At 50.1% G+C, this 19,087-nt stretch overlaps 1 protein-coding gene across 4 annotated transcripts in view; it reads right to left on the bottom strand.

Annotated features, from left to right (window-relative positions):
* The window catches only part of PLA2G4A (phospholipase A2 group IVA), a 280,276-nt gene that overhangs the window by 173,747 nt on the left and 87,442 nt on the right, over positions 1–19,087 (bottom strand). For all 4 annotated transcript variants that reach the window (XM_040985387.1, XM_040985388.1, XM_040985386.1 and 1 more), the window contains 3 exons: positions 16,035–16,230; positions 14,574–14,731; positions 4,504–5,295 (listed from right to left, as the gene is read on the bottom strand). In XM_040985387.1, coding sequence (XP_040841321.1) covers positions 5,164–5,295; positions 14,574–14,731; positions 16,035–16,230 — 486 coding nt within the window. In that variant the 3' untranslated portion in view covers positions 4,504–5,163. The remainder of the gene's footprint in view (positions 1–4,503; positions 5,296–14,573; positions 14,732–16,034; positions 16,231–19,087) is intronic.

Here is a 19,087-nt window from a genome sequence, read left to right as displayed (position 1 = left end):
TCCCTTGCTGCATCCCACAGCACTGCTGGGGAAAGGACGTAGAACTCACAGGAAAGTGCCTACAACACCCAAAGCATCCCCGCCACCTGCTTTAGCACTATTCACATTTTTATTGCTTAAGCATCATTGATAAATAAAAGGGCTCCTCAAAGGTAACATTTCTGTAGATATTTCATCAAATTAAATAGCATACTAACAGATACAAGAGAAAACTGTGGGTTTTTTTTTTCTGTAAATATTTGTTTCCTGACTGCCAAGGGTTATGTCAACTACATTTAGAATCTGTGATTGACCAAAAAGATGCTAATTTAATCACCAATTGCCCTGCAGCTGGAATATAAATAATTACTTTGTCACTAGACTTTTTAAAGTTATTTAACAGGATTTACAAACATTGACACATGAGTCATTAAAAAGTAAAAGTTTTGCCTTCTTTTAGATAAGGTTATTTATAATGTCCTTTTGTAATTTGGCTAATGTAAATTATAATACTGCAATCCAATTTTATACTCTCTGCATCATTCATTCTGACATTATTGAATGTTGAGAAAATATGAAAATTAATTACTTAGAGAATGACTTCAGAATCGTTGAATTGCAGAGCTGAAAGGGACCTTGGCAATCATATGCCACTCAAGCTGGAGAAGTCGCATTGTCCTGAGCAAGGAGCTGTGCATCTTCGGGGGGAAATCAGACTGCTTACGCATGACGCTGTCTTCTTGCCCAACCAACCTCTGTTGTCCGGGAGAGAAAATTTTAGCACAGTATTCCTCACAAGCCAGAAGGCCCCTGCTGGGTTTTCGTCCCATAAAAAGGAGTCACAACCCGATCTGCAGTGCTCTTCTGCCATAGCGGGCATCTCTCTGAGCAGGTCCTCCCACACTGCAGTCACGTGATCTCCCACTCTGAGCAGGTCCTCCCACACTGCAGTCACGTGATCTCCCACTCTGAGCAGGTCCTCCCACACTGCAGTCACGTGATCCCAGGTCTCTTGGCCACCTTGCCCTCCTCCTCTCTGGTGCCCCTCCCCACACTCCCTCTACACCCTCCCTCCCTGGGCTGCTTTACTCCATAGTTCCACCCACGAAGTGTGTGAAATTCGTGTTACCGCTGGGGATCCGTTGGGTGAGTTTACTTCCTATCTTCCCCAAAAGAATGCAGATCTCTCAATAGGAAGCTTCACTTCCCCGTTCAGATGTACCTGGCACAAAGAATGGGCTCATAAATGCCAACGCCACCCTGGCCCGCATCCTAAGTGGGCTTATCCAACTCCCACTGCAGTGCTGCACAGACCACTGGGAGAGAGGACGCCTCCTGCGGCCTGCAAGCAGTAGGAAGCATGTGGCCGACTCTTGGCTAACTACACAGCACGCACATGAAAGATTACCAGCAAAGACAAGCCCCAGCAGAGGAGGAAGGTGGAAAAAGGTAGCAATGACATGTTTGATATTTCTGACCCAACTAACTCTGAGAAAAGGCTCCCTCCCAGTACTACAAGCTCTACAAAGCCTGGTCGTCTTTATCTGAAATTACCATTTGCAACTGAAAGGGGCATCTCCGAGGATACTGGGAGAAGGGCATTGCTGGAGCCTGGGGTCTGCTTTGCGCTCTCACTGTGACAGCTCAACAAATGCACCTCTAAGATTTGCACGATTGCCTTCAGGTTCTTTAATTAAAAGAAATCAAAACCAAAAGGAATATTTATTCATCACAGGAGGATGTGCTTAGTACTGAGGCAATGTCTGAAAAGAAATCAATTTAATGGCAAACGCTTCCGCGCATGTTTGCAGACTCAGGAAATTATTGAAAGCTGCTATAATTCATGCAGAGAGAATGCCCATGCTGGGTCCAATGACTCATTTTGATCAATTAGATCCTGGTTGTGTTGAGCATTTAAGAAGCATGGCTTAGGCTTCAGGGAAGTACACTATCTGAGCGTGAGCCAGAGGCTTGGCAACTGAGCGCATGCTGGCCACTACGCACAGACAGCTGTTGGTCATATGCATAGAGACAGGACTCCCGCAACTCAAAGGAAATGATGCATTTATCAGAAAACAAGCAGCAAATCTTGCCAGAAACAGAAAAGGTAAAATTCAAGACAAGGCTATTGGACTCCATCCTTGGGTCTGTTCACAAGCTAAGATGTTGCCAAGGCAACAAATGAGCCCAGAATCACCTCATTCCACTCACCTCACTGAATACATTATTTTCAAACTCTCCTAATTAGCCCCAAATATTTGCCACTAATTTTGTGTCATGACCTGTCCCCCGTGCCACTCAAGAAGTGAGGTGTCGTGACCCCAAGCAGGGTACGTTCTACACTCGTATGGCGGGTCAGCGGCTGAAGGAATGGAGACAAAAAGGCAATGCTAGGGGTCTACCCGAGGAGGGGCGGAAGGCCAATGCGGGGAGAGCCATGAAGGACTGGACAGCAGACACATGGGGCCCTCGCTTAACTCTGCGGAATTCAGGCTTCCTGGTAACAGCGAGGATCTGCTGAGAGCTGGGAACAAGGGAACGGTGCCAGGGTCTGCGTGTCTGGAAGGAGACTCTCCCAGCAGCTCAGAAGCTGCGAGGGCCCGGGAGGTGGTGACACTGTCTCCACGGCAAGGACACGGTCTCCGGGAGACCTGTAAGGAGCCTTCTAGCCTCCTGGAGTTTGTGCTAACGTGGCTTCCATTATGGGATGATTTTTTTCTTTTGTGATATTCTCTTAATGTTTAATGTTCTCTCCTTATTCATGGAGGGTCCATTCCAAGATCCTCAGAGAGGTTTGAAAGCACAGACTATACCAAATGTTACATTTGACTGTATTTTTTCCTCCCTACAAATGCACACCTACATAAATGCGATGCCTTTTCCAGTTCAGCCGAGTGCTCGTGGCACACTGTGACTGGAACACTTGCAATTTGAGGACAGCAAAAACAGTGTAGATCTGTCTCTTCCTTCCTTACTATTTTGTGGCTCAAAAAATTAGTTCTTAATGTAAATTTTTTTGTCCCATCCAATGAGAGTCTTTGTCTTTGCTGATTAAATCGTAACTTTCACCTTTTCACTGGAAGGAAGCACTTTCTAGTTTCTGTCTAACACGTCTGAATGGCCAGCATCAATACTCGCATGCTCAGTATTCTAAGGGAGGCTGCTTGTCTTTCTATGAAAACGAACCTGCGGTGATGATGTGCTACTCGGAGAGGCAAGTGTCTGAGCCAGGCTCCTCACTGTTACCTGGTACTCAACCCCTGCACGGGAAGCCTTCTCCGATGCTGTGTCATGGTACCGAGTAGCCCTGATTTACTTAGGCAGAGCGTCAGAGTACACGCCTGGCTGTGCAGCCCACAGCCACACGTGGGGAGCCTGTGTGCACACAGTATTTACAACCCCGAATGAATCTTTTACCCTCCTTGCACCTCCACTCAGCATGGAGTGAAAGGAAGCTGGCTCAAACTAACAATCAGAAAACGGCATCATACTCTTTCCCAAGAAACGTACTGGCGGTTTTCAACCCACATGCCAACCCCAAGTGGCTGACTGCTGGCCCCAGGACCCTGGCCTGCGCAGGAATCGGAACCACGCTCCGAGCTGTTCCAGGGCACGGTCAGCGGCTGCGCCCACCAGCAGTCCCAGCACGCGTGGCATGTGCTTGCTTCCACACTGACTAAAGGTAGCTCTACCAGCTGTGGCGTCTTTGCAAGCATGTGGGCCATGGCAGCGGCCCAGTGCGAGGCTCCTGGGGGGCCCAGGCACTGCCCCCAGGGCCCCACGAGCGGACTTGGCTAGGACATTCCAGAAGACGTCACCCCGAAGCCGTGTGAACGCGCGCCTCCTCCCCGCCTGACTCTCAGCTCACTGGATCTCAGAGCAGCGTCCACTGTTCCTGTTCGGAATCACCCGAATACGGAAGATTTATGCTGAAAAAGGCCGAGTTTCCAGAGATTCTTACACTTAGAAGCCAGTGCTTCAATGGCCAGACAGATCCTAAGTCCTCTTGAGGACACAGCAGCGGAACCCCGCAGTGAGCTGACTGGCCAGCTCCTGCCAGCCTCGCCTCTGCCTGCTCGCCCCAGAACGCAATGCCTCGTCCTCCTCCGAGACTCAAGGCCTGTGCTACACGAAATGCCCACTGCACTGGGCTTCAGGAACCCACAGCCCGCGCACACGCTGCAGGGCAGCCGTCACAGCCACAACTCCTTCACTCCCCTTCCCTCGGTTTGGACACTCTGAAGCGGCACTCGGCGATGCCATTTCCTAGGTTGTCTAGGAAACAGGAAGGAGACAAAGGCTGTGCTGCAACTCAGCCAGGGGAGACTCAGCCAGGGGAGACTCACTCAGCCAGGGGAGACTCACTCAGCCAGGGGAGGCTCAGCCAGGGGAGACTCACTCAGCCAGGGGAGGCTCAGCCAGGGGAGACTCACTCAGCCAGGGGAGACTCAGCCAGGGGAGACTCACTCAGCCAGGGGAGGCTCAGCCAGGGGAGACGCAGAGGGGGCGCGGCTGCATCCTTACCTTGAGGTGACTCCGGCGAGCAGGCCGGCCTGGGAGGATGGACAGGACCAGGGGCAGCCCCAGGAGGACCGGAGGGCCAGGCCAGCAGCTGTCTCCCCGCGCTCCCGGGGCCGCCAGCCTGTGGGCGGCCAGCTGGCACCTGCAGCCCCGAGCCCAGGCCTGTCAGGCTTTTGTGTTTTTTTGTTGTTGTTTTTTGTTTTGTTTTTTTACAAAAAGCTTCATGCTTAAGTTCAGCTTTAACAGCTTCTGTCTCTGAGAAGAGCGAATGTGGGAATGTTTCGCCTCAACGAGGTGAACAAAACACTCGTCACGCCACGCGAGTTTGTGTATGACTGTATTGACCTCATATATGTCATATAAGCACATATAAATTAAAAAAAAAATAGTGTTATCTCACCGCGCGGACTAGTCTGGTCAGTGAAGGCAGTCACACGAGGGGAGGCCTCTCTGAGACTCGGCTGTTACAGTTTAAAGAGAAAACCGCGTCTTTGGAGAAGGGCACGCCTGGCCGGGCGGGAGGGGAATGTTCGGCCGGCGTCTCCCTCAGCTGAGGCGGCCGCCGGCGGACACGGAAGCAGCGCCACGGCCACGGTCACGGTCCGCTGCTCGCTGGCCTGGGGCGCCCGCCACGGCCGCGCCTTCCCCCGGTCCAGGCAGGCCCTAGGGCGCGGGTTTACCCAGAAACTCCTTGTTGAAAAACTTTCTGGCCTCGACGTCACTGAGGGAGACGGAGCAGCGAGACGGGTTCTGTCGTCGGTAGGCGATGCTCTCCACCAGGGCGTCCTTTATCACCTGCGGAGGGAGCGGAAGGGGCGGGTCAGAGCGGGGCGCACCTGTGCGCACCTGTGCGCACCTGTGCGCACCTGTGGCCCGCAGCAACCCATGCCCTCTGACATCACTGATGCTCATGGAGTGCTTGACAGGCAGTAACGACCAGGTGAAAACACTGAAGACAGCCTCTCAGAATCCTGCCGCTTTCAGCCACTTACTGGAAGAAGCTAGCCTGAGAGAAGAGGGAAAGTCAGAACTTGGTAGGACTCAGCAGAGCCGCGGGAGCGGGACTGGGAGGCAGGGCCACTGAGGGCCTTGTCCGCACCAGGAAGCCGGCACGCCCTGGCACGGGACTAGAGAATGGACCACGGGAAGCGGGTCATCTGGAGGTGAGTTCGTGCCCAGGGCTCGCTGAGCACTGGGAGGCAGGGGCACCCCGCGGCTTGGGCTGGGCTCCTCGCACTCAGAACCGGCGAGGCCCTTGGAGGGGGAGGTTCCCCCTTCCTCATCAACTGTGCCTGGGGACAGAGGTGAGGCCTCTACGATGCCAACATGCAAGCACCTGACCTGGGACTTCATGTCAGGCCCCCAGTTCTCTAACAGCAACTAAATAAGAAGTCACGTTCCGTAAGTAGGGGCTGGCCGCAGGGTGTGGCTCAGGTGCGACCCCATCCTCTGAGAAAGGCAGACATTTCCTGAGTGGCAGAAACGTCAGGGATCCTGTGGCAACAGGACATGCTTCTGTGAGATTGCTGCTGACCGAGGCCTCAGGCACAGCCACGCCATTAGTTCAGACCCTCATCCAGCTTTCCCATTGTTACTGACATGACCAATTTGGGCATTTGTGGAAACTGAAGCCCAGTCCTACTGAGTGCTTTACGCGACGCCTGATACTTGGAAGGCATCCCAAAGCGAGCAGTGACTGCTACTCTCACTCTTTTCAGAAGGCTCATGTGTCTAGTTGAAAGGCAGAAGGTCAGACTTTCCACCCACTGGCTCACTCACCAGGTGGTCACACAGCAACCAGGGCCAGAGTCCATCCTAGTCCCTTCGTGGTGGCAGGGGCTGGGAGGGGCACGCACTTGCACCATCTGCTGCTGCTGCCTTCCCAGGCACAGGAGCAAGGAACTGGATGAGGAGCTGGGATTGGCAAGTGGAAGCTTAACATGGGACAGCCCAATTCCCTCTGTTGTTACCATGTGGTAAAGACTAGAGGTGAGGCTTGGAAGTTTGCAGGAAATGACTATAGCACGAAGAGCCATAAGTCAGCTTATTAGGTGGCATAACTCAACAAACTAGCTTTGATGGGGCCAGCACTGTAGCACAGCACACCAAGTCACCGCCTGCAGCAGCGGCAGCCCATACTTGGAGCTCTGGTCCCAGTGCTAGCTGCTCCACTGCTGATCCCGCTCCCCGACTACACATCTGGGAAAGCAGTGACTGGGAACTCCAATTGTTGGGGGGCCCCAGCCACCAATCTGGGAGACCCAGCTGGGTTCCTGGCTCCCAGTTTGACCATGGCCTAGCCCCAGAGATTGCATCATTTCAGACATAAAATAGCAGATGGAAGACTTTTCTGTCACTCTCTGCCTTTCAAAACAATGAAATAAATCTTTAAAAGAGAAAATTCTGCTATTCAAAATGCCCTCTACACTTTCCTGTCTCCCAGCCCAGCTGGAGAATCACATGGACAAGCTGTGCCACTCGCCTCTCCTTTCCCAGAAACACACACACACACACACAACCCTCATTGCAGAAAACCACCAAGTGTACTCAAAAGTAACTACCAACTTTCCAAACACACACAAAACTTTCAAATATGAAAGGCCAGGGGGAACTTGGACTGATGGTTGTGTCATTCCTTTATAACAAATCCATCTGACTATCAAGGGCGGTAACTATTATATTCAGCATAATTGAACTCAGCTTGTTGCTAGAAGACAGGCTATTTTTATATAGGAAACAGAATATCTTTTTAGGCTTTGTAAAGCCCTTCCCATGTTCATGGAATACCTAAAGTAAACCACTAGGTGGCAGATTAACACCATGAAACCGTTAACCAGCTTTTCCAGACTCCTGTAGACGCTGACATTCCTGGGAGGTGAAACAATTCATGGTAGCCCCCAGCTTTAAATGGAAGAACCGAGCACGGGGCTCCCTGAAGACAGGGTAGCACCTAAACCCACCACTCACTGGTTGCTCAGGGCAAACCCCTGACACAGCACCTTACAACACGACTGGATGCAGCCCCCAAGGGTGGTGTGTCATAGTTACTGCATCTTAACGTGCCTGCGTCTGATTTCCTCCTGCAGTCTCCCCAGGAATTCACGGCGATCCCACATTTCATGTCTCGTACTCCTCTCCTTTCCTTGGCTGTGAGGTCTGCCCGCGCTGTCCTCACTGGGCCTACACGGAGCCTCCTCGGTACTAAAACAGATGACTCTTGGGCAATAACGGCAGAACATAAAACAATTGCAAAATTTAAGTGAAAACACACAATATGAGATGCTCCTCCACTCCCAAAAAAGGAGAAAGTCTGGCAAGCAATTTGCAACTCCAAGTTGAGTTTCTATAATAGGAGTAAAACATGAGCCCAAGGAGGAAATTACAGTGTATTTGAGGAAAGAAGTTCAGAAAAAATAAAAAAGCTGACAAATGGAGGTGACTACACTGCGGTATTTTTGTCTGAGTGGCTGGAACGTTAGCCTGCCCCTCAGGAAGAACTGCCTTGTCATGAAGGTCGCAGCCTTGTTAGTCTTGTCATGTTTGATCCCAGCACTTAGAATGCAGAGACATACAATAAATACTTGCAAAATCGTAAAGGCTCCGAAGGTAATGCCTGAAACTCAAGCTCCGCGAGGAAAGGAGACAGGCTGAAACAAAGGGACAGTGCTCAGTGAGCAGAGAGAAGCCAGGCACCGCGGGGGTGGCTGTGTGTTGGGGCAGGGGCACACAGTGGGACACCGGCTGGCCTGGCAGGAGACAGGGTTGTGTTCCGGGATGCTAAGAAACAGCAGTGAGGCTGTTTGACTGCTCTTGAGTGCTAAATATTTGGGGGAAGATATTTGACTCATTCTGTGTCCTCTACTGCTCAATGCCTAATTGCCAACACAGAACTCTGTACGGTAGACATGTGATAAATACGGCCGAAACGTTGCGTAACAGCCCGGAAGCAATGACACGCAGCATGAAAAATGGGACAATTTGGGGCCTGTTGGGGCTCAGGAAATGAAACTTCAAAATGAAGGCCTCTGAAACAGAGTTCCTCTCTGATTGTCCCCTGTTCCCGTTCTCCCCCACCCCAAGGCAAGCCTCGGAGACCAGAACTCCCTTCCCAAATGGTATGCCAGCAACTGCACTCCCTTTTGCGCAAAGCAAGTCATAAAGCCCAGGAACAGTCGTGCGCACGTCCCTGCCTTTCTGGCCCGGTGCTGGGCACACTGGACCCTCAGCAGCAGGCCTGTCCCACGGCTGCGGGACGCAACGCCACCCAGAGACCAGAGGCATCTGAGGACACAGCCTCGCTGGGGCCCCGGGCTGGTCCCTTTCCCATATGCCCGTGAAAGTTCCTTCCAATCCAGCGTAGACACTGATGCTACCCTCTCCCCTCCGTGGCTCTCTGGCTTCTCCCTTAGCAGGCTCCCTGCCACGTAAAACCACAAGCCCGCACTTGGTTGTTTGTTCGTTTTTTAATGGTACAGTTCCATAGGCTCTGGGATCGCCCTTATCCCCTCCCCTACCCTACCCCCACTGATTTCCCCTGTATTATTACAATAGCATAGTTCTTCATACACAGTTTTAAGTCTGTCACTTTACTATTAAAGTGTATGCTGACATTGCGGGCAGTGACAATGGCAGAGTGTCCAGCATCCTGCTGCCAAGGTCTATGTATCAGTTCCAGTGGGAGCAGCTTCATCCCCTCTCCCCTCCCTGGCTCTTGGGGGTTCCCCTTGAAGGCTGCCTGTCAGGCAAACCCACAAGCCCATACATCTGTTACGCTTTCCTTTGTACACCTGTCTTTTGTCACAGGCATAGTGGTGGTCGGGCTGACCCTGTGGCATAGCGTATTAAGTCGCTACCTGTGCTGCTGGCATCCCATAGGAGCACTGGCTTGAGTCCCAGAGGCTCTGTTTGCAATTCAGCTCCCTGCTGATGTGCTGGGAAAGTGGCAGACAATGGCCCAAGGTTTTGTTCCCGTAACTCCACATGGGAGACTAGGCTAGAGTTCCAGCCCCTAACTTCATCCTAGCCCAGATCCAGCTGTCGCAGACACTGGGGAGTGAAACAATGCATGGACAATCTCTCTCTCTCTCTGCTTGTCGTTAACTTTGTTATTTAAATGAATAATAATTTTGTAAAAGCCCAGAATGCTGCAGTGCCCCTTTTCAGATGGGCAGGAGAGGGCACCCTTCCTCCCCCACAGGCGCCAGACACAGCAGTCAGCTTCCAACTCGGACCCTGCCCTCGCCTGGCGACGCTTGCCAAGGTGAACATCCCCGAGTCCCGCCTCAGGCACCACTCCTGCTGGAGATGTGCTTTCCTCCACTCGAATTGATACAGGACATCGGACACTTGGCGGATGATTTGAGAAAACATCTCCCAAAGTTTGTCGTGCATCGTTGCCATCGGCGGACAGTTGACAGATTCTTAGACGCTGCCTCCTGAGTTAGTGACAGGCAGACAACATTGCCTGCCGTGCTGGGTGAATCCACGGGCTCTACCAGGCAGGCCTCAGAAGGCCAGTGCCCTACAGACCCAAGTGGCCTCCGTGAGCACGGCATGTTGCAGTGCCCTCTGGCCAGGTGAACACCAAGGAGTCATGCCCGGAGCCAAGCCTTTGGTCTCCTGACACTGTCCCCAGTGGAACAGTGACACTTTGAAAATCAAGCATAAAAAATGCATGCCTGTTTATCTCAGGTGCCAGGCACTATGATCAGGCTCCAAGACGAACAAGGCAAGGCTCCATTTTTAAGTAGGTTATAATTAACAGCAGAGACAATGCTCTTAATTGCTGCCGTTACATTAGCTGCCTCAACTCACTGGCGGCCACTACGTGCCAAGCCCTCAAGTTATGTTATTCTGCTTAATCCGCATCTGATCCTACAAGATATCTGTCCTTATTCCTTCTGACAAATGAGGAAAGTAAGAGCCGGAAAGATGAACCAACATGGCAAGCACCCAGCCGAGAAGCAGTAGCACAAGGCTTTGAACCTCCAGTCTGATTCCAAACTCTGCCTCTCCCATTCTCCACCCATTTGCCAACATAAGTCACTAGATTTTACATATCTTAGGGAAAAAAGGGGCGGGGGGGACCCTTGAAACTCTGTAATGATAGAAGCATCCAGACAATGTTCAGTGAAAAGGAATTTGGGAGGATTGAGAAGGGGAGGAGGGAGGCTGATGAGCAACCCGGCTGTTGTCACAGAATGAGCAGACAGAGCTTACGTATTCCAGAGATCAGCTGGACTTCAGCCCCACGCGCAAGCCAGGGAGGTTCTCCAGGGGAAACGAGGCAGCAGGGCCCGCGTGCACCACAGACCGGGCCTGGTCCACGCAAAACTACACTGATTGGGCCCGGCGCGGTGGCGCAGTGGTTAAGGTCCTCACCTTGCACGCCCGGGATCCCATATGGGCGCCGGTTCTATCCCAGCAGCCCCGCTTCCCTTCCAGCTCCCTGCCTGTGGCCTGGGAAAGCAGTCGAGGACGGCCCAAGGCTTTGGGAACCTGCACCCGCATGGGAGACCCGGAAGAGGCTCCTGGCTTCGGACCAGCATAGCACCGGCCGTTGTGCTCACTTGGGGAGTGAATCATCCGATGGAAGGTCTTCCTCTCTGTCTCTCCTCTCTGTATATCCGCCTTTCCAAAAAAAAAAAAAAAAAACAACAACAAAAAAAACACAACACTGGAAGAGGTTCGGTAAGCCGCAGTGATGGAGGGGACCACGCCGGGCACTGTCTCACGTGGGGCGGGCAGATGACAGACTGGAGTCTAAGGGTCATACTGTGCCCTCTGATCTCAACAACTCCAGCAGGCCACAGTGGCACCACACACCATGTCAGGCAGACACGGGCCAAGGTCTTGGGATGCACTGGACCCAGGACGTGCGCCTGCAGGAACACGGCATCGTTCCCAGCCCACGGTGTTCACGGCTGCCAATCACACCTGCTCCTCAGCTGAGCACACCGAGGCTCCGAGTCACAGGAGCGACCTTGCCAGGACTTGAGGGTGCTGTGAACACGAAGGCCGCCTGGCGACCTGCTGTGGCACATTCTTTAGTACCAGCAATCAACAGCTCCACGGTGAATGCCATGGGAAAAGTCCATATTTGGTGAGCTGTAAGTCAGGACAGCGATTTTCCAATTTAGTCTGTTTTTGCTTGGACTACCTGCTTCATCTGTGTGTCAAACAAACCTTGAGGGATGTTTACAGAATAGATAAACAGAACTATCATTCCGTATAGCAAGCAATTTGGCAGATTTAAATAAAACAGAACAGAAAAACATGTAGTGTGTGTACATATAATGTGATATGTGTATGTTTAGATACACACACATAGGTTCTTATTAACAGTGAGCCACTTATGTAGTATATATGGATATATAATATCATATAATGTAATGAGTACATATATATGTATATATAACTTATATTATACACACACATTCATCAGCCCAACAGAATATATATTCCTACAATCTGTTTTTGTTTTCATTTGAAGGTGACCTATCAAATTGAATATATTCATTCCAAAGAATATGTAATTTGGGGGTCTTGGAATGATGGTTCAATTGGCTATTCCTCCCCTTGCAAGCGCTAAGTTCCCATATGGTCCTGGGGCCCGGCGGCATGGCCTAGCGACTAAAGTCCTCACCTTGAACGCACTGGGATCCCATGTGGGCGCTGGTTCTAATCCCAGCAGCTCCACTTCCCATCCAGCTCCCTGCTTGTGGCCTGGGAAAGCAGCAGAGGACGGCCCTGGGATCCTGCACCCACGTGGGAGACCAGGAAGAAGTTCCTGGATCCTGGCTTCGGATTGGCATAGCATCGGCCGTTGTGCTCACTTGGGGAGTGAATCATCGGACGGAAGATCTTCCTCTCTGTCTCTCCTCCTCTCTGTATATTTGAATTTGTAATAAAAATAAATAAATCTTTTAAAAAAATCCATATGGGTCTTGGTTAGAGACCTGGTGCCCCACTTCCCATCCAGCTCCCTGCTTACGGCCTGGGAAAGCAGTAGAGGACGGCCCAAGTTTTTGGAACCTTGCATCTGCGAAACAGACCCCAAAGAGGCTCCTGGCTCCTGCATTCGAGTTGGATCAGCTCAGCTCCAGCTGCTGTGGCCATTTGGGGAGTAAACCAGCAGATGGAAGATTTTTTCTCTGTCTCTCCTTTTCTCTGTACATTTGCCTTTCCAATAAAAATTTTAAAATATATTTTTAAAGTATATGTAGCTTTGATATTACTGGCTTCGAATGGGAAAAACAGGATTGCTGTGATATTACACCTTAGCTTTGTTCACCATGATGAAGTGTTACCACAGACAGTTCTGTTCTAAGAATTTCTGTTTGCTGCCTGTATATCACAAACTAAAAATATCATGTCTTCAGATTCTTTTCAATTTCTACCATCAATACAGAAATAATGCAGCCTGGATTTCAAATGTCTATTGTTTGAAGATTTAAAAAAAAAAAACAATATAAACATGTTGAGAAAATCATATTGGCTGTAAATTTGCTCAGTATGTCAGTATTTGGCTGGGGCAGTTAAGCAGCCCTGTTCTGCCCTCTGCTGTGGTACCAGATGTCCTCTGCAGGCCACAGTGGACTGGCCATCCTCCATGTGCATCTGGGCTTGCCGTCCACTGCTGCATCTGAGCCACGAGGAAGACCCAGCTCTGACACACGCACTCTGCAGCCAGACCAGAGATCCACAATTCTCCCTGTGGCTGGAGCTCTGAGTCCAGCTGTTCAGTTGGGGGGATCCCCACAGAAACCTCCCCTGAGGCGATCCCAGACCTGACTCCTGTGTGTTTGCCAGTACGGGATCCTGCTCAATCTGTCGCCCATGTCAGCCCCCACATACACTGGTGTGTCAGAACATGGATCTTGGAAGCATTTCCGCATCCTTGGATTGGTGAGATTGACAGAATTTTAGAACTATTGAAACCACTCGAGTGGAACCCTCAGAGCAGGCTCCACATCGGGACCTGGGAGGGCACTGGGTGGCCAGTCCCCATCCCCAGCTCCTGGGGCTGCGAGAATAGCTGTGGCTCCTCCCCTTCTGCCAGACAGGGGAGGAAAAGGGGAAAGATATGGAAACGGCGATCTCACCCACACTACCCTAGCCCTCGACCCTTCACACCCTGGTTAACCATCAAACATCATCAAAAAATGTAATTAAATTTTAAAAATAAATAAACTGCATGTTTATAAAAATGTAAAATTCTGATTAATAAACACAGTGTCATGACTGCACATGAGCGACCCTTACTAGCCACCAGCACGTGTTCTCTGTGCCAGAGCGTTCTTGGCTCACAGAACCCAGTCACACCCCACTGAACCCTCTGGGAGTCCCTCCGTGCCTTCCACAGTCTGGGAACCCTGGCAAATCAGCCCCGAAGCCTTTGCTTCTCCACTGCTTTCATTTCCTATGGTTATTTTTTCCTAGTGTCCAAAACCCAAGTAGGCCAATGAACTTGTCTTCTCACACTAATAATGATGTGTCAACCACAAGCCAATGACTCCATTCACAGAACAGTGCTCCTAAGCGGGGAGTTGGAAACGGAGGAATTCCAGACACAGAACTCCGGCAGCTGATGCACTGTGCCTAGGAACGGCTGATGCTGAAGCGTCTAAAGCCAACACCTGATCCCCCGGAAGGACAAGGTACTGTTCTTGGTAACATGCCCAAAAGCCACGAAAATAAACATGGAAAAGCATGAAGGTATCTGCTAAAATTCAAGCTATTCAGTTATGTTTCTGGTTATACTCACTTTCCTACTTATATAAATGCTGTTCATACTGCTCTTTCCTTGTAATTTGTGGTAACATAGGATGAATACATTAGATACCTAAGAAAGGGAACCATTAAATGATCAAACAGTAAGACTAGAGAATGTGGGCCCTGCTCACTAAAACCATGGGGCATTCACTGTCCTTAATTACAGAAGGCTCTCCTGGATATTAGCAGAAAAGTTTCCAAGAAGGAAGTGAAATGTTTGGGGTGTGGCCATTCATTAGTCTTGCTTTGATCTGCACTGCTGTGGAGCTGTATGCCATGGGAAGGCCTGGGACACTCACGTCGATGTTGTTCAACGTGTTGAAGTACATCAGGTCATGCAGCCTTTTGAATGCTTGATTCGGATATTGGAAGTTGAAGGTTGAAAATGGTGATTCAGGGTCATCAAAAATGTCAAAGTCAGCTATTTCTTTTTCTTCTTTTGTTTCTCTTGGAACACCTAAGGGACCAGAAGAGACAGATAGTATGACTTTGATAATTATAACATATCTCTAAAATCCTTGGGGAGAAACATCTGATTGGCCAGCAAGCCCCAGGCCTGCTGCCCAGAAGGCAGTGCTGGGTGCTCTTCCAGGAACACTAGGGCCTGACAGGGTCTGTGTGTCTGGGCCTGACGGCCTGGGAGGCTCCCCACAGGTGTAGAGGCTGCTTGTAAAATCCTCTAAATAAAACTGTGGCCCCAGGCAGCAGATGACCAGGCAGCAGGGAGCCTGTCCCTCCATCCCAGCCTGGGCTTCTGCAGGGTGTGCTGGAGAAGGAGGGACACAGGTTCTGCTCCATTTCCTGGAATTTCCCAGCAGGGGCAAGTTCCACCAGGGGAGCCAGTGCCGTCCCCCTTTCTTCCTGACTCATAAGCCAGTCAGCTCTCTGGTTCACCCAAATAAGCTATTTACACTTAAATCCTTTTCTAAGACGCTTCTCCTGGAAGAACACAAACCAAAACATTACCTAATGTTTTATCTAATAATGCCCCAGAAATCCCCTGTATGGGGCAACTGCCCAGGGAGCCTCCTCTTGAGACATGCCACCCTGTGTCTTCAGACAACAAGACCATTCTGTTCTCTGTGTTCGCCCCAGAGCACCTTCACTGAATACTGCATGAATATGTGCGTGCACTGTGTGTGCGTGCACACGTGTGTGTCTTTCCATTCACCAAATGGAAATCTGCACTTCCAGCACTGCAGTTAGATTTTAGAGTCGTGAACATCCTCCCTAGCAGTCAATAGATTTCCTTTTGTTCACCGCCATCCTCCAGGATAAGAATCAACAGACTCGGCAGGACTTGGTAAAACAGAATGACTATTCTTTGAACTTGATCCTCATTTTCTTTGAAACACGATATGGCGACCTCTAATGGCTAGCCATGTTGTAGAGCTAAACTCAATAAATCCTGCATCCAGTTAAAATTTCCAGGGTATCTTTGCATAGTTTTTTTCTGGAACAAAAGGTCTCCTACAAGGGTGATATTTAAAATATTTAACGTAACTTTGACAAAGATCACAACCAATCAAAATAAACATAATCCAAAGTCTTGTTATAAAGCCCTAGAGACCTCTGCTAAGCCAATTGTTAACTTCAGTTTTTGTGTTGCTGGAAGTCTGAAGACAGCAGCCATTTCTCTAGGTAAAGGCTGTTTTTGCTATGATAACAGCTTTTGCATTACCAATGCAAGACAGTTTAATAAGAGTCCCGCTTCCTTCCCAGATTTCTGTTCTGTGGGATAGAACAGATTCTCAGCATACCTGGAGACTTGTACTTTCTGAAGTTAATGTTGGCCAGAACAAAGTGGATGATAATTGGACAGTCGTTCTCCACGTCCGTATTCTTGGGTTTAAAGACATAGCACTCCTTCAGTCCCTCTCGATCAAACACGTAAGGGTCGATCTTGGGGAAGGGCAGCTTGTTCATTTTAGCCCACTTCTCTGCCAGTAGAAGCTCCTGTGGGAGAAGAAGAAACTCGCATTCATGAATTTTAGTCTTCAGTTGTTCAGCTGTCCAAACCACCATCCAGCACCTGCTGGCACTACCTGGAGGTAGTGGGCTGCTTGCTAGGGTGCACGCAGTCCTGATCTCTAGAAACTCATCAAGGCAGGTGTTGTGATGTGGCTTGTTAAGCCATTGCTTACAACACAAGTACCCTACAAAAGTGCCTGTTCAAGTCCTGTTGCTCCACTTCCAGTCCAGCTTCCTGTTAATACACTTGGGAAAATAGTGGGAGACACCTCAAGTATTTGCACACCTACATCCACACAAGAGACCTACATGGACTTCTAGGTTCCTGGCTTCAGGCTGCCCCAGCCCCAGCCATCATGACCATGTGGGAAGTGAACTAACAGATGGACATTTTTCCTCATTCTGTACCTTTACCTCTCTTTAATTCTGCCTTTGGAATAATAACTAAATCTTTAAATTTTTTTTAATCAGTCTCAAAACTTATCTAAGTACTCTTGTAAACAAGTTCACTATCATTATGTTAATTAGCGAGATCCAAAGAAGCCTTTGAGAAATCATTGATGGGTTCAAATTGATGAGACTCAGCTGAAGGCACTGCTTGAGGAAATACTTTGGGATCAGGGGATTTGTGACTGAATGACCACTTTTTAACCCTTAGGAATATAAAAACTCTGATGACGCAGGGTGAAGAACCTCTGGCGCTGAGATCTCACCAAAGTGGTCTTAGAAAGGTAAAATGCATTAGTTTAAAACTCACTGTTTGTATTTATTCAGTGACACTGAGTCAGCTTTTGTGACTCTGTTCATGAAATGAAGTCAAGATTCTGGCCTTGGCATGTTGAAGCGTGTTTCTATAAAGGGGTAGAGGTGGAGAAGAAGGGGAGTGGAGAGAAACAGCAAGATTTTTCATCCGCTGGTTCCCCACAGCAAGCTCACAGTAGCTGAGGCTGGGCCTACAACTCCCACATAGGTGGCAAGGACCGGAGCCTTAACCTTGCCGGCTGCCTCCCACAGCACGCAGCAGTAGGCAGCTGGGATCAGGAGCCGGGAGCTGAGTCCAAGCATTCCAACCTGAGACCAAAGCTCTGCCCTGAGCACCTACCCCGGCATGTTTCTACTGCACATGCAGCAGCCCAACGTGGACCAGATGCTCAGAGCAAGGGCTGAGCAGAAGGATGGGGGCAGGTGGTCCAACCCCTTTTACTCTTGCTGCCTTCCAGGTAAGAGGATTGTGCATCCCTCCCGAAACAGAGACATAGGAGAAGGGCCACTGTAGCTGATTTGCAGTGGATTGACACGTAGATGGCCAAGAAATATGTGTTGTCATCGACCACCATGAGGTTTGCCACTGTATTAAAGCTGACTAACTCAATGCAGACACACACACACAGATCAGTGCTGGAGGACTTGAAGTGGAGAGGCATGGCGAGGAGGCCCTGGTGCCTTGGGCACATTCCTAACTCAGTGCTCCACATTCCACACCCTCAAGCACAGATGATAGGAACGATACATGCATCACAGAACTGCAAAGAGATTAAATCAACATTGGATGGTATTTACAACGGGGCTGATCAAGAACCACACAACTTTGGATAAATGTACAGCAGTAAAGAAGGGAGAATGTGAAGGGAAAGAGGGAAAAGGAAGAGAGATGGAAAATCCTGGAGAGAGGACATGTGAGCGAGCAGGGCTAGAACCTCAGGTCTTCCCGTGGCTTTTAGCCTCCCGTGGACCCACATACCAGGGACTGAAGCAAGCTCACACGGTGACACATGAGAGCATGCAGGCCAACTGACTGCATGTTTAAGGCTATGATAAATGCCACGGGCACACTGCAGGTGTCATGGGGCTCGCAGCCTCCTGCACGCCCTCTGCTCAACTGTTTCAGACTCTGTTCTAGGCGTGAGAGGGAAGCTGTGGCTGGAGTCAGGCAAGGGTCTGAGAGTGACAGAGGCTAGAACACAGATGCCGTGCTGTGTGTCCAGTGGTCCTGTCCCTTCAGCAACACGGGGGTCACACGACGTAACACACAGGGACTGGCCGTCCCCACCGCCAGACAGCGGCTCCCTGGCCCCCCATCGCGGACCCCCACCGTCCCTTGTCAGCCCCCCAGCCCCCGCCTCTGCAAAGTCAAGCTCACAGTCCTGCCTTCTTCCTAGGACTGCCATGAGGACTGAAGGAAACATCTCAATAACTGAAGTCCAGGCGAGAAAAAAAAAGGCAGATTTTACCATGGTGTCTTAAACTCAGAGGAAAAAAGTTTTCACTCACGCTGCGCCACTCCTGACGCTTCTGTCATGATGAATTTTAACTTGATTATCTGTCTCGCCCAGCATCCCTTACCAAGAAATAAACAACCTGAGGCCAAAAGGTAAGTGAAAAATCCCACACACATGTGAATAATCTCTTATGTGAAACTTGAGAACACTTTTGTCCTTAATTCCCCCCTGATGCTTCCCCCATCTATCTGGCTGAGTTACTCAGCTGGTCATTTCGTGTCTACACTGTGCAGGGTCATTCATTCACGATTATTCAGCGCCTGAATAAAAGCAAAAGTTCAGAGAGTGGAGTGCTGCCTGAGTGAGCCTGCCAGTTTTTGCAAACATGACTCAGGGGGGGCCTGTGACGTGCACGGCTGTGGAGCAAGAGGGAAAGCAGACAGGAAGTGCAGGCTGGGCTGCTGGGAGACGGGGCTGAGGGAGGCTGGGGACTCTCCCTTTCCTGCTGCCATCCCAAGGTGGAAAAGATTAGCAGTGGCTGCGTGCTGGAAAACCTGCCTCCCCTCTCATGGCTTGCTCTTCTCTGTGACTAAAGCCCCAAGTATAAAAAAATATATATTTTT

Source organism: Ochotona curzoniae, unplaced genomic scaffold (assembly GCF_017591425.1).
Source record: "Ochotona curzoniae isolate NIBS_2020 unplaced genomic scaffold, NIBS_Ocur_1.0 contig_430, whole genome shotgun sequence".
Taxonomy (NCBI): Eukaryota; Metazoa; Chordata; class Mammalia; order Lagomorpha; family Ochotonidae; genus Ochotona; species Ochotona curzoniae.
Note: the sequence above shows the minus strand (reverse complement) of the source record. Positions and strands in the feature narration are given on the sequence as shown.